The following is a 20,443-nucleotide window of genomic DNA, read 5'->3' on the forward strand; positions in this document are numbered from 1 at the left end:
TTTTATTCGCTGGCCGTTGATTGGCTAGTACGATAGCTTAATCAATCACACTGATTTTGTCCACAGACACAGAAATATAAAGGTAAATAAACACTGGAGAAAAACAAGAGGTGGGGCTGGAATTGACAGATGGCATTTTGGCTGCGAGGGAAAATGATCGGGCACTCTAATTGTCTGTCAGAAAGCCTGGCCCCTTACAGTTAGGCTTGGAGGTTCAGCCTAACACACACCACACACACACACACACACAAACTCACTATTCACACACCACACACGCACATGCACACATATACACACACACACACACACACACGCACGCACGCACACACACACACACACACATGCACCTGATATGAGAAATCAAAGCAGAGACCTCACTTTGATGCCTTGTGACCTAGGTGGATCTGAGGGATGAGGACCGAGGCAAGTATAAAGGCTATGGTTAGACTAGACTGGGTTTATCCAAGTTAGTGCAGGGCTGGCCTAGGCAATAAAGCTAAGCTGAGCTTGGCGAGGCAGAGAGCCAGTAACAGAGCTAGCCCTTGGCTACAGTATGTTGCTCCAGCTCTTCCACTGACTGTCTCCTGGATGATTCTGTCACTCTATCACGCTCACGGAGAACCAGAAGGGAAGGCCAGGGACCAGCAGGGCCCACAGGGCTGACATTTAGACGACCTTTCCCTGCAACTTCATCTAGTACTTACTACCAAGAGACATGATTCTACCCACTCCCCTCTGCATAGATATTGTCTGAAGTGATTGAGCAGATGGAATATTCATATATACTTGTAGCTGGGTAGCTTAGCCACCATGCTAACTCATTTTTATGTGATGCTAAAGGATGGCTCTCACAGTAATAATGACATGCTGTATTGTTCTGTGTTGTTACTGTAACTCACTCATCATCAAGAACAAGACAGTCATGTGTTGGAATGTTTTGAATTGATTCAGCGGATGTTTGCAGATGTAGGTCCTTGAAGCACATCTGTTCCATACAACTGGTTCTGTTCACAGAACACCCGTAGGTTACAAAGGACCCTGTATGGGATCCTGTTAGGCTTTTGTATGACAGATTATTTATTTATACAAAAGATGACTTGACCTAATCTGAAACATAAACTATCGCAATATTCAATAGTTAACTATAGACATGGGTTTTGAATTGCATTTGAAAAAATGAGAGGTTGACAAGGCAGTGAAACCTGAGGAAGATGTTAACACATTACCCATCAAACACACGCGTGTCAGTACAGGATACCCCCTCTTAGCCCCCCAGGCCTATCCAGCCTCCCCCTGACGTGCCCTAGGGCATCATGGTCTAGATTAAATATGATTTCATCTGATAGAGGGAGCAGTGCTATAGGCGTGTAGGGATGTTGGACATGCTAATCAGTTGGATCTGCTGCTAGAAAACAATAGTGTTTAAGACTAGAAATACACATTTGATCCACCCGCAATCCTCAGATCATGATGCCGTTCTTTATCTAGATTAAGATTTCATGATATTATTTTCCCCTTTCACCAATAAATCTCTCAAAGCAAAGTCAGGAACAATTTCATGTCAGATTCTTCTGTTTTGAAGTTATTAAACCGGAGCAGAATGTGCTTATAGATGATCACACTCTTCTAATAGAACATGGCCTGCTTCAAAGTTGTCTAGTGCAGAAGACCAGTAGTGTGGATCAAACTCAAACCAAAGGTGCCGTTGGTAGACAGTGGAAATGTCTGTGAGAGGCATAGTGAAGGAAACACACACACACACACACACACACACACACACACACACACACACACACACACACACACACACACACACACACACACACACTCAGTGAAGAAGAAACCAATTCAAACCCTTTTGTGCTTAGAGGTACACTGGTTAAAGGACATACAGAGAGATGGGAGCAATGGGAGTCTGTGATTGGTGGTGAATGTGACCAGTTGTTTCTGTCTCTGACTTGGTTGGGCCTTGCAGAGAGCCTATGGTCCTGACTGGGACACTCCTCTGCTCACCTCACACACTCCCCTGGGTGCACTCTGCCTGCCTGCCAGAAGGTTTGTCCACACCCTACTACCCCCTCACTCCTCCTGTCTATGTCCTCTTCTCCCTCCATCCTTCCCTCTCCATTCTAAACTAGCTTCTCTCATCTCTTCTTCCTCTTTGCATATTCTGTCTGCTCTCACTTTCTTTCTTTCTTTCTTAATGTATTTCCTCTCTCTCTCTCTCGCTCTCTCTCTCTCTCACTCTCTCTCTCTCTCTCCCTCCCCCTTCCATCCTGTCTTTATTAGATGTAGAGTGTTTTTATGTACAAAGATACAACCTGTCACGTATGTCTGTTCCTCCTGTTGTGCCTGATCCCTGTACTATGTATAAGTCTGACTTTAGTGCATGCCACCTGTAGTGGTATGGTAGTGGTGGACGTAGTCATAGATACTAGCTACTAGAGATGCACGATATATCGGTGAACATATCGGAATCGGCCCCGATGTCTAGTTTAACGCCGAGGTTAAAAACTGATGTCAAAGCTACCGTGCATACCTACAGTTGAAGTCGGAAGTTTACATACAGTTGATGTCGGAAGTTTACATACACTTAGGTTTGAGTCATTGAAACTTGTTTTTTAACCACTCCACAAATTTCTTGTTATCAAACTATATTTTCGGCAAGTTGGTTAGGACATCTACTTTGTGCACAAGTAATTTTCCCAACAATTGCTTACAGACAGATTATTTCACTTATAATTCACTATATCACAATTCCGCTGGGTCAGAAGTTTACATACACTAAGTTGACTGTGCCTTTAAACAGCTTGCTCGCACACGCTTTTTCAGTTCTGCCCACAAATGTTCCATAGGATTGAGGTCAGGGCTTTGTGATGGCCACTCCAATACCTTGACTTTGTTGTCCTTAAGCCATTTTGTCACAACTTTGGAAGTATGCTTGGGGTCATTGTCCATTTGGAAGACCCATTTGCAACCAAGCTTTAACTTCCTGACTGATGTCTTGAGATTTTGCTTCAATATATCCACATAATATCCCCCCTCACGATGCCATCTATTTCGTGAAGTGCACCAGTCCCTCCTGCAGCAAAGCACCCCCCACAACATGATGCTGCCACCCCGTGCTTCACGGTTGGGATGGTGTTCTTTGGCTTGCAAGCCTCCCCCTTTTTCCTCTAAACGTAACAATGGTCATTATGGCCAAACAGTTCTAGTTTTGTTTCATCAGACCAGAGGACATTTCTCCAAGAAGTACGATCTTTGTCCCCAACCGTTGCCTGGCTTTTTTATGGCGGTGGCTTCTTCCTTGCTGAGCGGCCTTTCGGGTTATGTCGATATAGGACTCGTTTTACTATGGATATAGATACTTTTGTACCTGTTTCCTCCAGCATCTTCACATGGTCCTTTGCTGTTGTTCTGGGATTGATTTGCACATTTTGCACCAAAGTACGTTCATCTCTAGGAGACAGAACGCGTCTCCTTCCTGAGCGGTATCACGGCTGCGTGGTCCCATGGTGTTTATACTTGCGTACTATTGTTTGTACAGATGAACCTCGTACCTTCAGGCATTTGGAAATTGCTCCCAATGATGAACCAGACTTGTGGAGGTCTACAATCTTTTAACTGAGGTCTTGGCTGATTTCTTTTGATTTTCCCACGATGTCAAGCAAAGAGGCACTGAGTTTTAAGGTAGGTTTTGAAATTCATCCACAGGTACACCTCCAATATACTCAAATTATGTCAATTAGCCTATCAGAAGCTTCTAAAGCCATGACATAATTTTCTGGAATTTTCCAAGCTGTTTAAAGGCACCGTCAACTTAGTGTATGTAAACGTCTGACCCACTGGAATTGTGATACAGTGAGTTATAAGTGAAATAATCTGTCTGTAAACAATTGTTGGAAAAATGACTCGTGTCATGCACAAAGTAGATGTCCTAACTGACTTGCCAAAACTATAGTTGGTTAACAAGAAATTTGTGGAGTGGTTGAAAAACGAGTTTCAATGACTCCAACCTAAGTGTATGTAAACTTCCGACTTCAACTGTGTATGACGTAATGACGCCACGTTAAATTTCGCACTACACTTGCAAAACAGCATTCCTAACCTAGCCCACAACGTCTGCTGTGGGGATCGAGCCATCAAGAAGTCGAGCAGTCATTTTAAAGAGTAAGACAATTTCAGCGAGACAACTCAAAGGCGAAATCCATTAAAGCCAAGATAATGGAATTCATTGCACATGATAATCAACCGTCTCTGTCGTGAGTGATGTTGGCTTTCACCGACTGGTTGAGCGCCAGTACACACTACCAAGTGCGCTATTTTTCGGATGTTGCCCTACCGGAGTTACACAGTAATAGCGTCACTGTTGTTAGCTTCACAACATACATACTATGGAACTCCGTTTAGGTCTGCGTGTCAAAAAAAGATACAGTAGCACTGTCAAAGCTGTTCAAAAAAGTCTGCAAACAAGCAAACACCGGTCACAAATGATGTGTTTACTATACCAAATTGGTAATAAAGTATCATTTGTTCGACTTCAACTTCTGGGGTAGCTAGCTTTAGCTTGGTACCTAGCTAGTACCAACACAACCAGCCTGAAAACAATGACCAGTAGAAACTGCAGTCATTTTCATTATTCTTAGCAATGATTTAGGAATCCTTGTGAGTAAGTATTAGCTAGGTTGCCACTTGTTGTTCGCCAATTGAAATTGAACTTCAGTTCATGAAAATGAATAGCTAGCCAGCTACTTAACTCTGTTTCCGAAAGCTAACGTTATAAGCAGCCAGCTAGCTTCATCTGGCTAGTGAGGCTCAACCGGACCGGGTTATGTGTTCTGAAGCTAGCCACAGTAAGGATTAGGCACAATAGTGGAATTTGCGGTTTGCCTTCAAAAAACAAGTATGTCATTGACAGTGATGCAAATGAATACAAATAGGAGAATTATGCCATACTTTTATTTTGAAGGCTAACTGCAAATTCCACTATTGTGGTTAATCTTTATTGTGGCTAGCTTCACATAGATGGGTCCGACCATCATTAATCAAATAAGAACTAGCTAGCTAACTATATAGCTACTGAAACAGATGTCGTTTTGCTATGTTTTTGGGGATGAACATTGTTTGCATCCATGAGCTAGCTAGCTTTTTTTTATGACCAGCACTGTAGGTGCGTGAGATAACTTTACCAGCATCGTAGCATTCGTATCGATGAATCGTTGTAACATATGAAATACGAGTGATAGTGTAATCAATGTGTAATAACTACGTAAAAAATGTATGAACGCATTAAATTATTATGTGATGTGCAGTTGTAACCGATGTGAAATGGCTAGCTAGTTAGCTTGCTCTGAGACCTTGAAGTAGTGGTTCCCCTTGCTCTGCAAGGGCCGTGGCTTTTGTGGAGCGATGGGTAACGATGCTGCGTGGGTGTAAGTTGTTGATGTGTCCCTGGTTCGAGCCCGGCGAGGGGACGGACTAAAGTTATACTGTTACACAGTCATGTTCAGGTCCTGATTGGTCAACAAGCTTATTTGACACATCAAATAGTGTTATTTGACACATCAAAGACCCAAACGGTGTTCCATAGAAATCCTGGTTGAGAGTGACATGACTGAACAAATGAACAACGAAACAGCACTGCAAGTAAGTGACTGAAATAGGTGATTATGTTTTACTGGCAATGGGGACACAGGTAAATGTCAACAAAATAACTGTTTGGCTAGTGTGGTGTGTGTGTGTAACCTTTATTTAACTAGACAAGTCAGTTAAGAACAAATTCTTATTTACAATGACGGCCTGGACGACGCTGGGCGAATTGTGCTTTGCCCTATGGGACTCCCAATCACGGCCGGATGTGATACAGCCTGGATTCGAACCAGGGACTGTGGTGACGCCTTTTGCACTGAGATGCAGTGTCTTAGACCGCTGTGTCAATGTGTGTTTGTTAACTATTTAACTGTACTACTATTAATTTTTTTATTTTATTTTTTTATTTCACCTTTATTTAACCAGGTAGGCTAGTTGAGAACAATTTCTCATTTGCAACTGTGACCTGGCCAAGATAAAGCAAAGCAGTGTGACACAGACAACAACACAGAGTTACACATGGATTAAACAATAAACAAGCCAATGACACAGTAGAAAAAAGAAAGTCTATATACAGTGTGTGCAAAAGGCATGAGGAGGTAGGCAATACATAGGCCATAGAAGTGAAGTTACAATTTAGCAGATTAACACTGGAGTGATAAATGAGCAGATGATGATGTGCAAGTAGAGATACTGGTGTGCAAAAGAGCAGAAAAGTCAATAAAAATGTAAAAAGTATTCTAGTTCGGAACCGTCCAGGGTGGTGATGGGCGTGCGGGTGCGGGCAGTGAACGGTTGAAAAGCATGCATTTGGTTTTTACTAGCGTTTAAGAGCAGTTGAAGGCCACGGAGGGAGAGTTGTATGGCATTGAAGCTCGTTTGGAGGTTAGTTAGCACAGTGTCCAAGGAAGGGCCAGAAGTATACAGAATGGGAATACTAATACTGCGGGAATACTGCGTAGAGGTGGTTCAGAATGTTTGAAAGGTCACTAAAATCTGCCACTAAAAGGTTTAATATCGGCTATCAGTATCTGAGTTTTTGGCAAGGAAAATATTGGATATTGGTATCGGCCGAAAATGTAATACCGGTGTATCACTACTGTGTTCTTGTATGTACTGCTCCAAGCTGACATGCTATCCAGGATTCACTTACCGTATCTGCATGGTAGTTGTTGGTCTTTAGTCGTTCTTGATGACAAGCTCAAAAGCTGGTATCTAGGAGGGATCTGGAGCGTTTGATGCTAAATGTATCCCCCCATTATTATACACAGATGGTTTGGTCATTTCCTCCAGGCAGACTCCTGTGCGATTACGACATTGATGTGATTTGTAACAGCTCAGAGCTGAAGCAGTGTGGCACTCTGGGACATGATTTCTATTCATGTGTCCCAGGCAGCTGACACACTGGTCCAACCAGTGACTGACCTCAGTTCTAAATGCAGCCTAAACATGCCCACTGGATAATTTAGTATTCCCTTGTCATTTGTTGAGGGGACGTGTCTGAAAAGTGAGGTTGAGTCGGAGGAGAATGGAACAAGACGCTAGCGTCTCTTTACCCGTCTTACAGTACTTCCTTCTCTCCCCCTCTTTCTAGAGCTGCAGGTGATCATTCCATTCAGGTGATCGCCATCCCTCAATCAGTAACAATAATCTGAAATCTCCTGTCCATTCTGCCTTCTCTCTCCTACAATCTCTATAACATCCCCCCTTCCCACCCCTGATGGACAGCTATGTCAGAATCTCTCCAAAGGAAAACAGACTGTTCACTCAAACTAGGCCACCCCGACTCCCCTACCCAGAGCCCAGAGGGTGTGAAAACGAACCACGTAGCTCTCCAACACCTGTCTCCCCGCATGATGAAGATAGATATATGTGTCTGCCCAATTCTACCCGGCTCCTCTACCAGCAGTCATCTACCAGCGGTCCCCTACCAGCAGTCCTCTACCAGCAGTCCTCTACCAGCAGTCCCCTACCAGCAGTCCTCTACCAGCAGTCCTCTACCAGCAGTCCTCTACCAGCAGTCCCCTACCAGCAGTCCTCTACCAGCAGTCCTCTACCAGCAGTCCCCTACCAGCAGTCCCCTACCAGCAGTCCTCTACCAGCAGTCCCCTACCAGCAGTCCCCTACCAGCAGTCCTCTACCAGCAGTCCTCTACCAGCAGTCCCCTACCAACAGTCCTCTACCAGCAGTCCTCTACCAGCAGTCCTCTACCAGCAGTCCTCTACCATCAGTCCCCTACCAGCAGTCCTCTACCAGCAGTTCTCTACCAGCAGTCCTCTACCAGCAGTCCTCTACCAGCAGTCCCCTACCAACAGTCCTCTACCAGCAGTCCTCCACCAGCAGTCATCTACCAGCAGTCCCCTACCAGCAGTCCTCTACCAGCAGTCCCCTACCAGCAGTCCCCTACCAGCAGTCCTCTACCAGCAGTCCTCTACCAGCAGTCCTCTACCAGCAGTCCTCTACCAGCAGTCATCTACCAGCAGTCCCCTACCAGCAGTCCTCTACCAGCAGTCCCCTACCAGCAGTCATCTACCAGCAGTCCCCTACCAGCAGTCCTCTACCAGCAGTCCCCTACCAGCAGTCCTCTACCAGCAGTCCCCTACCAGCAGTCCTCTACCAGCAGTCCCCTACCAGCAGTCCTCTACCAGCAGTCCTCTACCAGCAGTCCCCTACCAACAGTCCTCTACCAGCAGTCCTCTACCAGCAGTCCTCTACCAGCAGTCCTCTACCGGCAGTCCCCTACCAACAGTTTTCTACCAACAGTCCTCCTTCTTTTCTCATGGTGTTTGTTTGCCTGTGATGCATGAAAGTGTGTGTGTATATGTGTGTGTGTTTGTGTGTGTATGTGGTCTGTGGATGTGAAAGCGTGTTGGATGAAGATATAAGGGCTGCAGCGCTGTGTCTGTGGATGGATGGCAGTACTCCTCTTCCTGTGAACATACAGAATATATCATCTAGTAACTATCATAATTCCAGCCTATCAGAGCACAAAATGAGGACCATTATCTAGCAATTATTTATGAACTGCCATCGCAGGCTGAAAAGAACTTGTCCTTTGTTAATTAGTCACCTATTCGGTTAAGAAATGGTGTTTGAGACGGGGACTGAAAGCCACTCCAGGCATAACAGAAAGAGAGCCTCATCTTTTCAAATGACATAGGTGGAAATGGAGCTAATTGCAGATGCTCTGAAATTCAAAGCTAATTTTGAAGCACATTTGACAAGTGTATTATTCACTTTTTCTGAAGAGATCTGCACTGCTCTGTGCCTGCACATGCGTGCACACTTGTGCCTGCCTGAATGGGTTTGTGTGTGTGCAGGTGTGTACTTGCAAGGTCAGTGTGTGTGACTGAATGAGACAGGGTTTTGTTTGAGAAAATAGACACACACACTCTGGGGCCCTCTCAAATGGATCCAGTGCCTCTGACAGTGTGGCCTGAGGCAGTGAAATGTTATTTCCAAGGTTGGCACCAGTCCTCCAGGCCACTTGTCAACTCTTCCACTATCTTTCTATGGAAGAGCTTTGTACATGTTTTTTCTCACTAACATCAACACAGAAATAGTGTGAATAATGTTGCTGACAGGACAGGTGTTAAGCGTTTCTCTCTCCATTAGGCACAACGTTTAGAAGACAGGCTTGGCAGTAGACCCAGTCATGTTAACGAAAGGGCTTTTCATTCATCATGACACAAAGCGGAAGCACATGCTAGCATTCTCCTTGACATTACCAGCATTTCAAAAGTTTTGAAATCACCCCTTGAAACATGAAATTAAAATCTTGACTGGAGGTGCTCATGTAGATAAATAGACTGGTAAACAGACTTGTGAAGAGGATGATGACAGTGATTTTGATAGACAGTAATGGTGATGACCATGATGGAAGTGGTCAGAATGGACTTCATCCGTCCTCTATACACACGGCATGCTGAGGAGAAGAGAAGAGGAGGAGGGCGATTATAATCATAAATGGTAACGCTCCCTCAAAGATCCACTCCGCTGAGCCTATATAGTCCCCATCCTGTTGCCACGGCAACCCAGAGCCACACACATTTGTTGTGGAGATGAGTAATGGCCCCCCAATTAAGAAGGTGTGTGTTTGGCAGGATGTTGGAGAGAAAGGCCACCTAGTCTTGATCGTTTGTTATTACTATATTATTTTGTAATTCTTGTTTTTAATAGATGATACTGAAATGGGAGACTGTATCATGGTTGTCACACCACAGGGGGTGTTTAGTGACTATAGTGGCATTATGTTACTAAATGTGATGACGTAACTATAGTGTACAATGATTGTTGGCCATCGCTATTGTTTAGGGGTTTTCCTGGCCTCACATTAACATCCACTGAAGGGAAAGCACAGCACAATGATTCCCTGCGGCAACAAATCACCTCTATGTTTCCTAACATCTCATAAAAAGTGCTATTTATTTGTTAATTTGTTGGTTTGTTTCATGTTTGTACCCTTTGATACATGTTGTGGAGCGTTATGTGTAATGGACTAGAGGACTAGATAGAGCCTGTGTTTAGCCTCTGTCATGTCATTATGTGTAATGGACTAGAGAACTAGAGGACTAGATAGAGCCTGTGTTTAGCCTCTGTCATGTCATTATGTGTAATGGACTAGAGGACTAGATAGAGCCTGTGTTTAGCCTCTGTCATGTCATTATGTGTAATGGACTAGAGGACTAGATAGAGCCTGTGTTTAGCCTCTGTCATGGCATTATGTGTAATGGACTAGAGGACTAGATATAGCCTGTGTTTAGCCTCTGTCAAGTTATTATGTGTAATGGACTAGAGAACTGGATAGAGCCTGTGTTTAGCCTCTGTCATGTCATTATGTGTAATGGACTAGAGGACTAGATAGAGCCTGTGTTTAGCCTCTGTCATGTCATTATGTGTAATGGACTAGAGGACTAGATAGAGCCTGTGTTTAGCCTCTGTCATGTCATTATGTGTAATGGACTAGAGGACTAGATATAGCCTGTGTTTAGCCTCTGTCAAGTTATTATGTGTAATGGACTAGAGAACTAGATAGAGCCTGTGTTTAGCCTCTGTCATGTCGTTATGTGTAATGGACTAGAGGACTAGATAGAGCCTGTGTTTAGCCTCTGTCATGTCGTTATGTGTAATGGACTAGAGGACTAGAGAACTAGAGGACTCTGTTATGTCGTTATGTGTAATGGACTAGAGGACTAGATAGAGCCTGTGTTTAGCCTCTGTCATGTCGTTATGTGTAATGGACTAGAGGACTAGATAGAGCCTGTGTTTAGCCTCTGTCATGTCGTTATGTGTAATGGACTAGAGGACTAGATAGAGCCTGTGTTTAGCCTCTGTCATGTCGTTATGTGTAATGGACTAGAGGACTAGAGAACTAGAGGACTAGATAGATAGTGTTTAGCCTCTGTTATGTCGTTATGTGTAATGGACTAGAGGACTAGATAGAGCCTGTGTTTAGCCTCTGTCATGTCGTTATGTGTAATGGACTAGAGGACTAGATAGAGCCTGTGTTTAGCCTCTGTCATGTCATTATGTGTAATGGACTAGAGGACTAGAGGACTAGATAGAGCCTGTGTTTAGCCTCTGTCATGTCATTATGTGTAATGGACTAGATAGAGCCTGTGTTTAGCCCCTGTTATGTCATCCACCCATTGGCTCTGTAGTGGTGTTCCCAGATGCGTTCTCCGGTGCTCCAGTCAGCCCAGCCTCACCAGGCGTAAGCTCTGCTGCTGGGGACGTGTTGAGGCTGCAGCCAGGGAGGGGCCCTGCAGATGTTCCACACTTCCAACACATTTGTCTGGCCGTACTAGAGACCGGCTGCTGAACACTGTCCATGTTAGGGCGGTGGTTGGGAGTTGACACAACTGTTGTATAGAGTTATTTCTCTCATTTTATGAGGTACTGTAATTAGAAATGCTTTATTTATACACATTTTTAAAATAGATAAGGAGGCATAGATGACAACAACTACCAAATGCATAATAATAATAAAAAACAAATACATTCTCCATCAGAATGGACAGATAGACAGACAGAGGACATGCGTCGCTATAGGAACAGCAGAGCCCTGCCATTATTGTCCCAACCTTGATCTCTCCAATGCTGCTGTTCAATTCCTCTACGTTTTTCACTTCCACGCACTCAAAGTTAATAATTTGCATGTACAGAAAGGAGAATTAGCTCAGCACAATAATCAATCAATAATCTGTAGTCTGTAAACGGGAGCTTTTTACCTGCATTTTATTCCACATTTTACATAGATAGTGGTATCATGATCTCCCTGAATAATACAAGTCATTTTGCCGTGCTTTGTTAGATGAGACGTTCACGGCACCCGGGACACCGGCAGCCAAGGACTTATTTTCTATGTCAGTGCAAACAAAGCCGCCAGGTGTGTTTGTTGTAAGTGTGTGTGTGTGTGTGCGCACATGCAAGAGTGTTAATGTTGTATTTGTCTCCCTGTCATTCCTGCCAAGTTGTTCTCCCTAGTCTGTATTTAGGGGGATGCTTCTGCTGGCTGGCATCATGGCGGGTGGCCTGTGAGGGGAACAGAGTGTCAAAGGGAAGGGGCCAGGCGGAGGCCTCCTCCTCAGTGTGAACTAATGTGGGTGTTGGTGGCATGGCTCTGTAAAGGTCTTCATTTGTTTGTTGTTAAAGATCTAATTAGGAAGAAGAGAGGAAACAGAACGGGATGGCTAATTAGAGGGGAGCTCAGAAATCACTTTGAACCTCAAGGACACCCGGCTATTAGCGCTCACATAAAACGTTTATTAAAAGCTAAGTGTGTGTGTGTATGTTTTGTTCCCTTCCTTAAATGATTAAAAACGCCTTGCTTGAGTGGGCGTCCCACCTCTTCTGGAGAGATGCGGAGTGGAGAGGGCTGGAGAGGACTTTTTAGACATCTGTCTTCTGTTGTCTCCACAAACATTCACTGCATACCTGTAGGCCGACATTCAGTGCATACCTGTAGACCGACATTCACTGCATACCTGTAGGCCGACATTCACTGCATACCTGTAGGCCGACATTCACTGCATACATGTAGACCGACATTCACTGCATACATGTAGGCCTTCATTCACTGCATACCTGTAGGCCGACATTCACTGCATACATGTAGGCCTTCATTCACTGCATACATGTAGGCCTTCATTCACTGCATACCTGTAGGCCGACATTCACTGCATACATGTAGGCCTTCATTCACTGCATACATGTAGGCCGACATTCACTGCATACATGTAGACCGACATTCACTGCATACATGTAGACCGACATTCACTTTCATACATGTAGGCCTTCATTCACTGCATACCTGTAGGCCGACATTCACTGCATACATGTAGGCCGACATTCACTGCATACATGTAGACCGACATTCACTGCATACATGTAGGCCGACATTCACTGCATACCTGTAGGCCGACATTCACTGCATACATGTAGACCGACATTCACTGCATACATGTAGACCGACATTCACTTTCATACATGTAGGCCTTCATTCACTGCATACCTGTAGGCCGACATTCACTGCATACATGTAGGCCTTCATTCACTGCATACATGTAGGCCGACATTCACTTTCATACCTGTAGGTCAACATTCACTGCATACATGTAGGCCGACATTCACTGCATACATTTAGGCCTTCATTCACTGCATACATATGTAGACCGACATTCACTTTCATACATGTAGGCCGACATTCACTGCATACATTTAGGCCTTCATTCACTGCATACATATGTAGGCCGACATTCACTGCATACGTAGGCCGACATTCACTGCATACATATGTAGGCCGACATTCACTGCATACATGTAGGCCGACATTCACTGCATACATGTAGGCCGACATTCACTGCATACATATGTAGGCCGACATTCACTTTCATACATGTAGGCCGACATTCACTTTCATACATGTAGGCTGACATTCACTGCATACATATGTAGGCCGACATTCACTGCATACATATGTAGGCCGACATTCACTGCATACATGTAGGCCGACATTCACTGCATACATGTAGACCGACATTCACTGCATACATGTAGGCCTTCATTCACTGCATACATGTAGGCCGACATTCACTTTCATACATGTAGGCTGACATTCACTTTCATACATGTAGGCTGACATTCACTGCATACATATGTAGGCCGACATTCACTGCATACATATGTAGGCCGACATTCACTTTCATACATGTAGGCCGACATTCACTTTCATACATGTAGGCTGACATTCACTGCATACATATGTAGGCCGACATTCACTGCATACATATGTAGGCCGACATTCACTGCATACATGTAGGCCGACATTCACTGCATACATGTAGACCGACATTCACTGCATACATGTAGGCTGACATTCACTGCATACATGTAGGCCGACATTCACTGCATACATGTAGGCCGACATTCACTGCATACATGTAGGCCGACATTGTAAATAAGAATTTGTTCGTAACTGACTGCCTAGTTCAATAAAGGTTAAATAAAACGTTCTTTTCTTTACATGAAGTGAAAGTATGTTTCCTTATTTTGGTCAGTCAGTAGAGTGAATGAGTACATTTGGATTTGAAAAGCAAAGGCTAGACAAGTACCGTAGGCTAAGTACAGTAATGTCAGTGTGCAAAGATAGGTTTTTATCAACACATTATGAGTCAGGAGACCTGTGGTCCATGTCAACACATTGTGTTTAAGCAGCATGGCTATTATAATAAACTGAAACTCATATGAAAACAAATCATAAAAAGCTATTTAGTATTTGCAGTGGCAATTTTAGTATGTAAATCATGGTGGGGCAAAAAAAAATAATGTTTTAGATGCATGCCAAAAAAGCCATTACACAACACTAAACAATACATTAATTGCACTATAACGTTGACAAATGGTGCCCACAAACTATTAGGGCCTACATAAAACTGTCCCATCAGCAGAGTCCCAACAGCAGTCCCAACACCTTACCACTGCTACACCTGGCTGTCAGCGGAGCCTTGTCTGCCAGAAAAACAGTTAATTCAGCCTCATTTACTGCCTTTTTAAAAAACAACGCTGATATGGCTGACTTGCTTAAAGAAATGAGGTTTCTACTGAATTTATGGTGCTTTCAAGACAACTTGTTGTTTTGAACATAGCAAAAGTCATGCTGGATTGACAGCATGGCCAATGTCGAATGTTTATCCTTTTATGATTTGAAAAGAGACCCTTAAACCCAGATTTGGACCACACACCCACTCCACTGAATAGCTGGTTAGTGATTGCTTTGCAATGCTTGCAGTTAGCCACTGGTTCCTTCTAAACCACTCATTGTTGAATTTGTGATTTCCAACTTGTTGTGTAATGTTTATGTCCAATGGCCGATGAGCACCGATACGTTTTATCAGTGGCGTGCCTGGGGTCTGGGCCTTCAGTGAGGTCCTACACAGTCCCAGCCGAATTAATCCACCTCTTATTACCATCATTATGATGCCATGGCTCTAGACACTATACATTTAGACAGAAACGCAGTATAACCAGGCGTTGCGTCACCTTGAAATTGACATTTTTATTCAGAGAATTGCAGGGGAAGAGTACAATACCTTTTCATTGTGCAGCTCCGTTGCCCTGCACGCTTGTTCGTTGAGCTGTAGATCCACTCGGGTGTCCCCAAAAGTTTTCAAAAGCACCATTGCTTGTAAGTGCCCAGCCGTACTTTGGTGTCTCGTTGCTGCCTTGGTTAGACAACTCAAGTTTGCAAAGCCAGTGTGGCTCCAAACACCAAATCGATCATAGGCATTAATAGGCATTCCCAACAGTACAGTTTGCAGTGCTTCTCGGAGCCTGTGAGCCATTGATAGCGCTCGTAGTTGGAACTTTGAAAGTGGTGAACGAACCCCTTTCCCGCCTGTGACAAGCTTTGTAGGCGTCGGCGTCGACCTCTCCTGACAATGTCTAACTTTTCTTGAAAAGTTTGTCTTGAGAATGGCGTTATAATTATATCCTCGACCAAATCGATATCTTCTCCTCCTTCCGCCATTGTGGGTTGAAAAAAGTAGTAAATTAATTTGTTTATCAAATTCAGTTTCCTAGTTCTGAGGTTCTGCATAGACCTGCCCCTCAATATTGGTAATCCAATCAAAAGACGTGCACGCACTACGCCTGCTAGCTGGCTCCTGTGTAACACTGGAGCCAGCCAGCAGGCGTACAATGGCCAACTCTAAAGCTGATTGGTTGACACAAAATGTTCATTTACATTCACTTTAAGCTACAAGCGCCCGCACTGTTGATTCTGAAGGCCTGAGGGCAGATTTTAGACCCCTGTCAGCACATGATGGCTGAATATGATTGCTGCTCACCTGCTCTGAATGACGGGTCGCCACTGACAACACAAATCCACCTGCTCTGAATGACGGGTCGCCAATGACAACACAAATCCACCTGCTCTGAATGACGGGTCGCCAATGACAACACAAATCCACCTGCTCTGAATGACGGGTCGCCACTGACAACACAAATCCACCTGCTCTGAATGACGGGTCGCCAATGACAACACAAATCCACCTGCTCTGAATGACGGGTCGCCAATGACAACACAAATCCACCTGCTCTGAATGACGGGTCGCCACTGACAACACAAATCCACCTGCTCTGAATGACGGGTCGCCACTGACAACACAAATCCACCTGCCCTGAATGACAGGTCGCCACTGGCAACAAATCAAATCAAATGTTATTTGTCTCAGGTTTAGACCTGACAGTGAAATGCTTACTTACTAGCCCTTAACCAACAATGCCATTTTAAGAAACAATAAGTGTTAAGAAAGTATTTTCTAAATAAACTGAAGTAAACAATAAATACATAAAATAAAAACCACCATGAATTTGAGTTAAATAAAATTCTAAGCTTTGGCCAACAATCTAGTGAGGTTTTCAAGTACTAAATGGCAGGCAAATGCTGCCTGTTGATGGCAATGTTTAAATAAGCCTAGCTTGTGCATCACTATCACCAGCTGTCACTAGCTAACAAAATCAGCTAGGTAGCTAACTTGATTCTTCTTACATACTAAAGTTTAAAAGTATTGTATTGGTGTAAACTTGGGCGAGAGAGAGTTTCCTTCCACCGTATTTTTTGTACCAGTCTGTACTATTCCTTTTAAATCCAAGTCACATTGAGATTTACTTCATAATTTAAACCTACAGTGCCTTGCGAAAGTATTCGGCCCCCTTGAACTTTGCAACCTTTTGCCACATTTCAGGCTTCAAACATAAAGATATAAAACTGTATTTTTTTGTGAAGAATCAACAACAAGTGGGACATAATCATGAAGTGGAACGACATTTATTGGATATTTCAAACTTTTTTAACAAATCAAAAACTGAAAAGTTGGGCGTGCAAAATTATTCAGCCCCCTTAAGTTAATACTTTGTAGCGCCACCTTTTGCTGCGATTACAGCTGTAAGTCGCTTGGGGTATGTCTCTATCTCTATCACAGTGCAAGTGCATTTATACGGAGACTTGATTACACACAGGTGGATTGTATTTATCATCATTAGTCATTTACGTCAACATTGGATCATTCAGAGATCCTCACTGAACTTCTGGAGAGAGTTTGCTGCACTGAAAGTAAAGGGGCTGAATAATTTTGCACTCCCAATTTCTCAGTTTTTGATTTGTTAAAAAAGTTTGAAATATCCAATAAATGTCGTTCCACTTCATGATTGTGTCTCACTTGTTGTTGATTCTTCACAAAAAAATACAGTTTTATATCTTTATGTTTGAAGCCTGAAATGTGGCAAAAGGTCGCAAAGTTCAAGGGGGCCGAATACTTTCGCAAGGCACTGTAACCTAATCTAATGACTGACACAAGACCTTTGCCATGTTTAGTTGCCAAACAGTCTTGAACGTTGCAGATAGAAATGCCATGAATAGAGCTGATGTGAGTCCTTATTCTACATAGGCTATTTCTATCTGAACATTCCAAAACGTTGCTTCCTGCTAAACACACCCCTGATGAAAGTGACACAATTTTCTGAAACAAAAGAATATAAAAACTAGCAAATCAGGTCTGAAAACTAAGAGAGAGAGTGTAGAAGAGAGAGTGAGAGTGTAAGAGAGAGAGAGAGTGTAAAAGAGAGAGTGAGAGTGTAAGAGAGAGGGAGAGTGTGTAAAAGAGACTACAATCACAAAATATACTTTAAGTACAGTCCATTTACACAGATAATGCAGCTCTCTCTGAGTGTTAACTCAGCTTTATAGTTTTATTTTACTAGGCAAGTCAGTTAAGAACAAATTGTTATTTTCAATGACGGCCCAGTGGGTTAACTGCCTGTTCAGGGGCAGAATGACAGATTTGTACCTTGTCAGCTCGGGGGTTTGAACTTGCAACCTTCCGGTTACTAGTCCAACTTCCGGTTACTAGTCCAACGCTCTAACCACTAGGCTACCCTGCCGCCTACTAGGCTACAAAATCCTCTCTACCACATCAGTAGTCCAGTACATTGTGGAATCTTGCCTGTGTCAAATCTAAAATGAATGAGGAATTGCTGTTCTAATCATATTGATTTATGAGCAGAAGCCCAAACATGAATAATAGATTTTCCTTCATCATTCTCACGCTTATTTTAGGAGAATCTCATTTTGGTTATTTTTCACTCTTGAGCTCTTAGTGTGTGTATTTCTCACAGTTATTATGTGTGTGTGTTTTGAAGCGAGCAAGTGAAGATTACATGAACTGACCTGTTGTAAATTCTGCTAAAGATTTTATTTGACCATAATTTTTAGCCTGAGGCCACATCAGCTACACTAGTGTTAGGGAGGAGGGCTGGTGTGTGTGTAATGTAGTGCCCCTGTACCCAGTCTCTCATACCACATTACACACACACACACTGCCAGTGGGGCAGCTGAGGGGTGGTGGGCGGTGGGGGGAAATATCATGGATGTTTGCTGTAGTTTGCCTTCCTCTTTACCACACCACAATTCCATGCAGAAAAACAACAACAACATAGCAATAAAATAACAACAAAAAAAGCCATTACATTACTACAGTACTGTGTAAAATGTTTCCAAGATGATGGACATGAGTCCCATCCCACCCCTCCCCCCTCCCTCCCTCCCTCCCTCCCTCCCTTTACTATACTCTTATCTCTCAGGGTTCCCAGATTATGGGTTCTATTCCGGGGCCGGGCCCAGTGACCTGCGGGGGCCGCCCTGCTCCTTTGCCGACTTTGGCTCCCTGGGGCCCCATGCTGCTCAGATGCTGCAGCACAGTGAGCATCATGCCACCTCCGCCTGCAACTCCCCTCTCCAGCACCACCTGCAGCACAGCCCGGACCCCTTTAAGAGCCCAGGTGTGTACCCCACTAACATCTCCTTCAATCCTTCAATTAGTCAATGATGCCATTCAGATTCATGAACTCTAGTTAGGAATTATCAGAAGGCTATTGTGTGTGTGTGTGTGTGTGTGTGTGTGAGAAAGAAAGAGTGTAAAAGAGAGAGTGAGAATGTAAAAGAGAGAGAGTATAAAAGAGAGAGAGTGAGAGTGTAAAAGAGAGAGATAGTGAGAGTGTAAAAGAGAGAGTGAGTGAGAAAGAGTGAGAATGTAAAGAGTGAGAGTGTGTAAAAGAGAGAGTGAGTGAGAGAGAGCGAGAGTGTAAAAGAGAGTGAGAGTGTAAAAGAGAGAGTGAGAGTGTAAAAAAGAGAGAGAGAGAGAGCGAGAGTGTAAAAGAGAGAGTGAGAGAGTGAGAATGTAAAAGAGAGAGAGCGAGAGTGTGTAAAAGAGAAAGTGAGAGTGTAAAAGAGAGAGTGAGAGTGTAAAAGAGAGAGAGAGAGCGAGAGTGTAAAAGAGAAAGTGAGAGTGTAAAAGAGAGAGAGAGAGCGAGAGTGTAAAAGAGAGAGTGAGAGTGTAAAAGAGAGAGAGAGAGAGTGAGAGTGTAAAAGAGAGAGAGAGTGAGAGTGTAAAAGAGAGAGTGAGAAAGAGTGAGAATGTAAAAGAGAGAGCGAGAGTGTGTAAAAGAGAGATTGAGAGTGTAAAAGAGAGAGCGAGAGTGTAAAAGAGAGAGCGAGAGCGAGAGTGTAAAAGAGAGAGTGAGAGTGTAAAAGAGAGAGTGTAAAAGAGAGAGAGAGAGTGAGAGTGTAAGAGAGAGAGAGAGAGAGAGTGTAAAAGAGAGAGAGAGAGTGAGAGTGTAAAAGAGAGAGTTAGAGTGTAAAAGAGAGAGAGAGAGAGAGAGAGTGTAAAAGAGAGAGAGCGAGTGAGAGTGTAAAAGAGAGAGTGTAAAAGAGAAAGAGAGAGAGTGTAAAAGAGAGAGCGAGAGTGTAAAAGAGAGCGAGAGTGAGAGTGTAAAAGAGAGCGAGAGTGAGAGTGTAAAAGAGAGAGAGAGAGAGTGTAAAAGAGAGAGAGAGTGAGAGTGTAAAAGAGAGAGTGAGAATGTAAAAGAGAGAGAGCGAGAGTGTGTAAAAGAGAGAGAGAGAGAGTGAGAGTGTAAAAGAGAGCGAGAGTGAGAGTGTAAAAGAGAGAGAGAGAGTGGGAGTGTAAAAGAGTGTGAGAGTGTAAAAGAGAGAGTGCGTGAGCGAGAGAGTGAGAATGTGAGAGAGTGAGAGTGTGAAAGAGAGAGAGAGAGAGTGTAAAAGAGAGAGAGAGTGAGAGTGTAAAAGAGAGAGAGAGAGAGAGAGAGAGAGAGAGTGTAAAAGAGAGAAAGAGATTGGGAGTGTAAAAGAGAGAGAGAGAGAGCGTGTAAAAGAGAGCGCGAGAGTGTAAGAGTGAGAGTGTAAAAGAGAGAGAGAGAGAGAGAGTGTAAAAGACAGAGCGAGAGTGTAAAAGAGAGTTAGAGTGAGAGTGTAAAAGAGAGAGAGAGAGTGTAAAAGAGA

At 43.6% G+C, this 20,443-nt stretch overlaps 1 protein-coding gene across 10 annotated transcripts in view; it reads left to right on the top strand.

The window, feature by feature from the left end:
- LOC110507900 (RNA-binding protein Musashi homolog 2) overlaps positions 1 to 20,443 on the top strand; it is a 404,988-nt gene that overhangs the window by 352,971 nt on the left and 31,574 nt on the right. For 8 of the 10 annotated variants that reach the window (XM_021588303.3, XM_021588309.3, XM_021588310.3 and 5 more), the window contains exon 12: positions 18,730 to 18,927. The exons of 1 other annotated variant lie outside the window; for it this stretch is intronic. In XM_021588303.3, coding sequence (XP_021443978.3) covers positions 18,730 to 18,927 — 198 coding nt within the window. Of the gene's footprint in view, positions 1 to 1,975; positions 2,057 to 18,729; positions 18,928 to 20,443 lie in introns of those variants that run through there. One more of the 10 variants, XM_036965794.2, reaches the window with a different exon arrangement.

Source organism: Oncorhynchus mykiss, chromosome 27 (assembly GCF_057628025.1).
Source record: "Oncorhynchus mykiss isolate SJ-2025 chromosome 27, ASM5762802v1, whole genome shotgun sequence".
Lineage (NCBI taxonomy): Eukaryota > Metazoa > Chordata > Actinopteri > Salmoniformes > Salmonidae > Oncorhynchus > Oncorhynchus mykiss.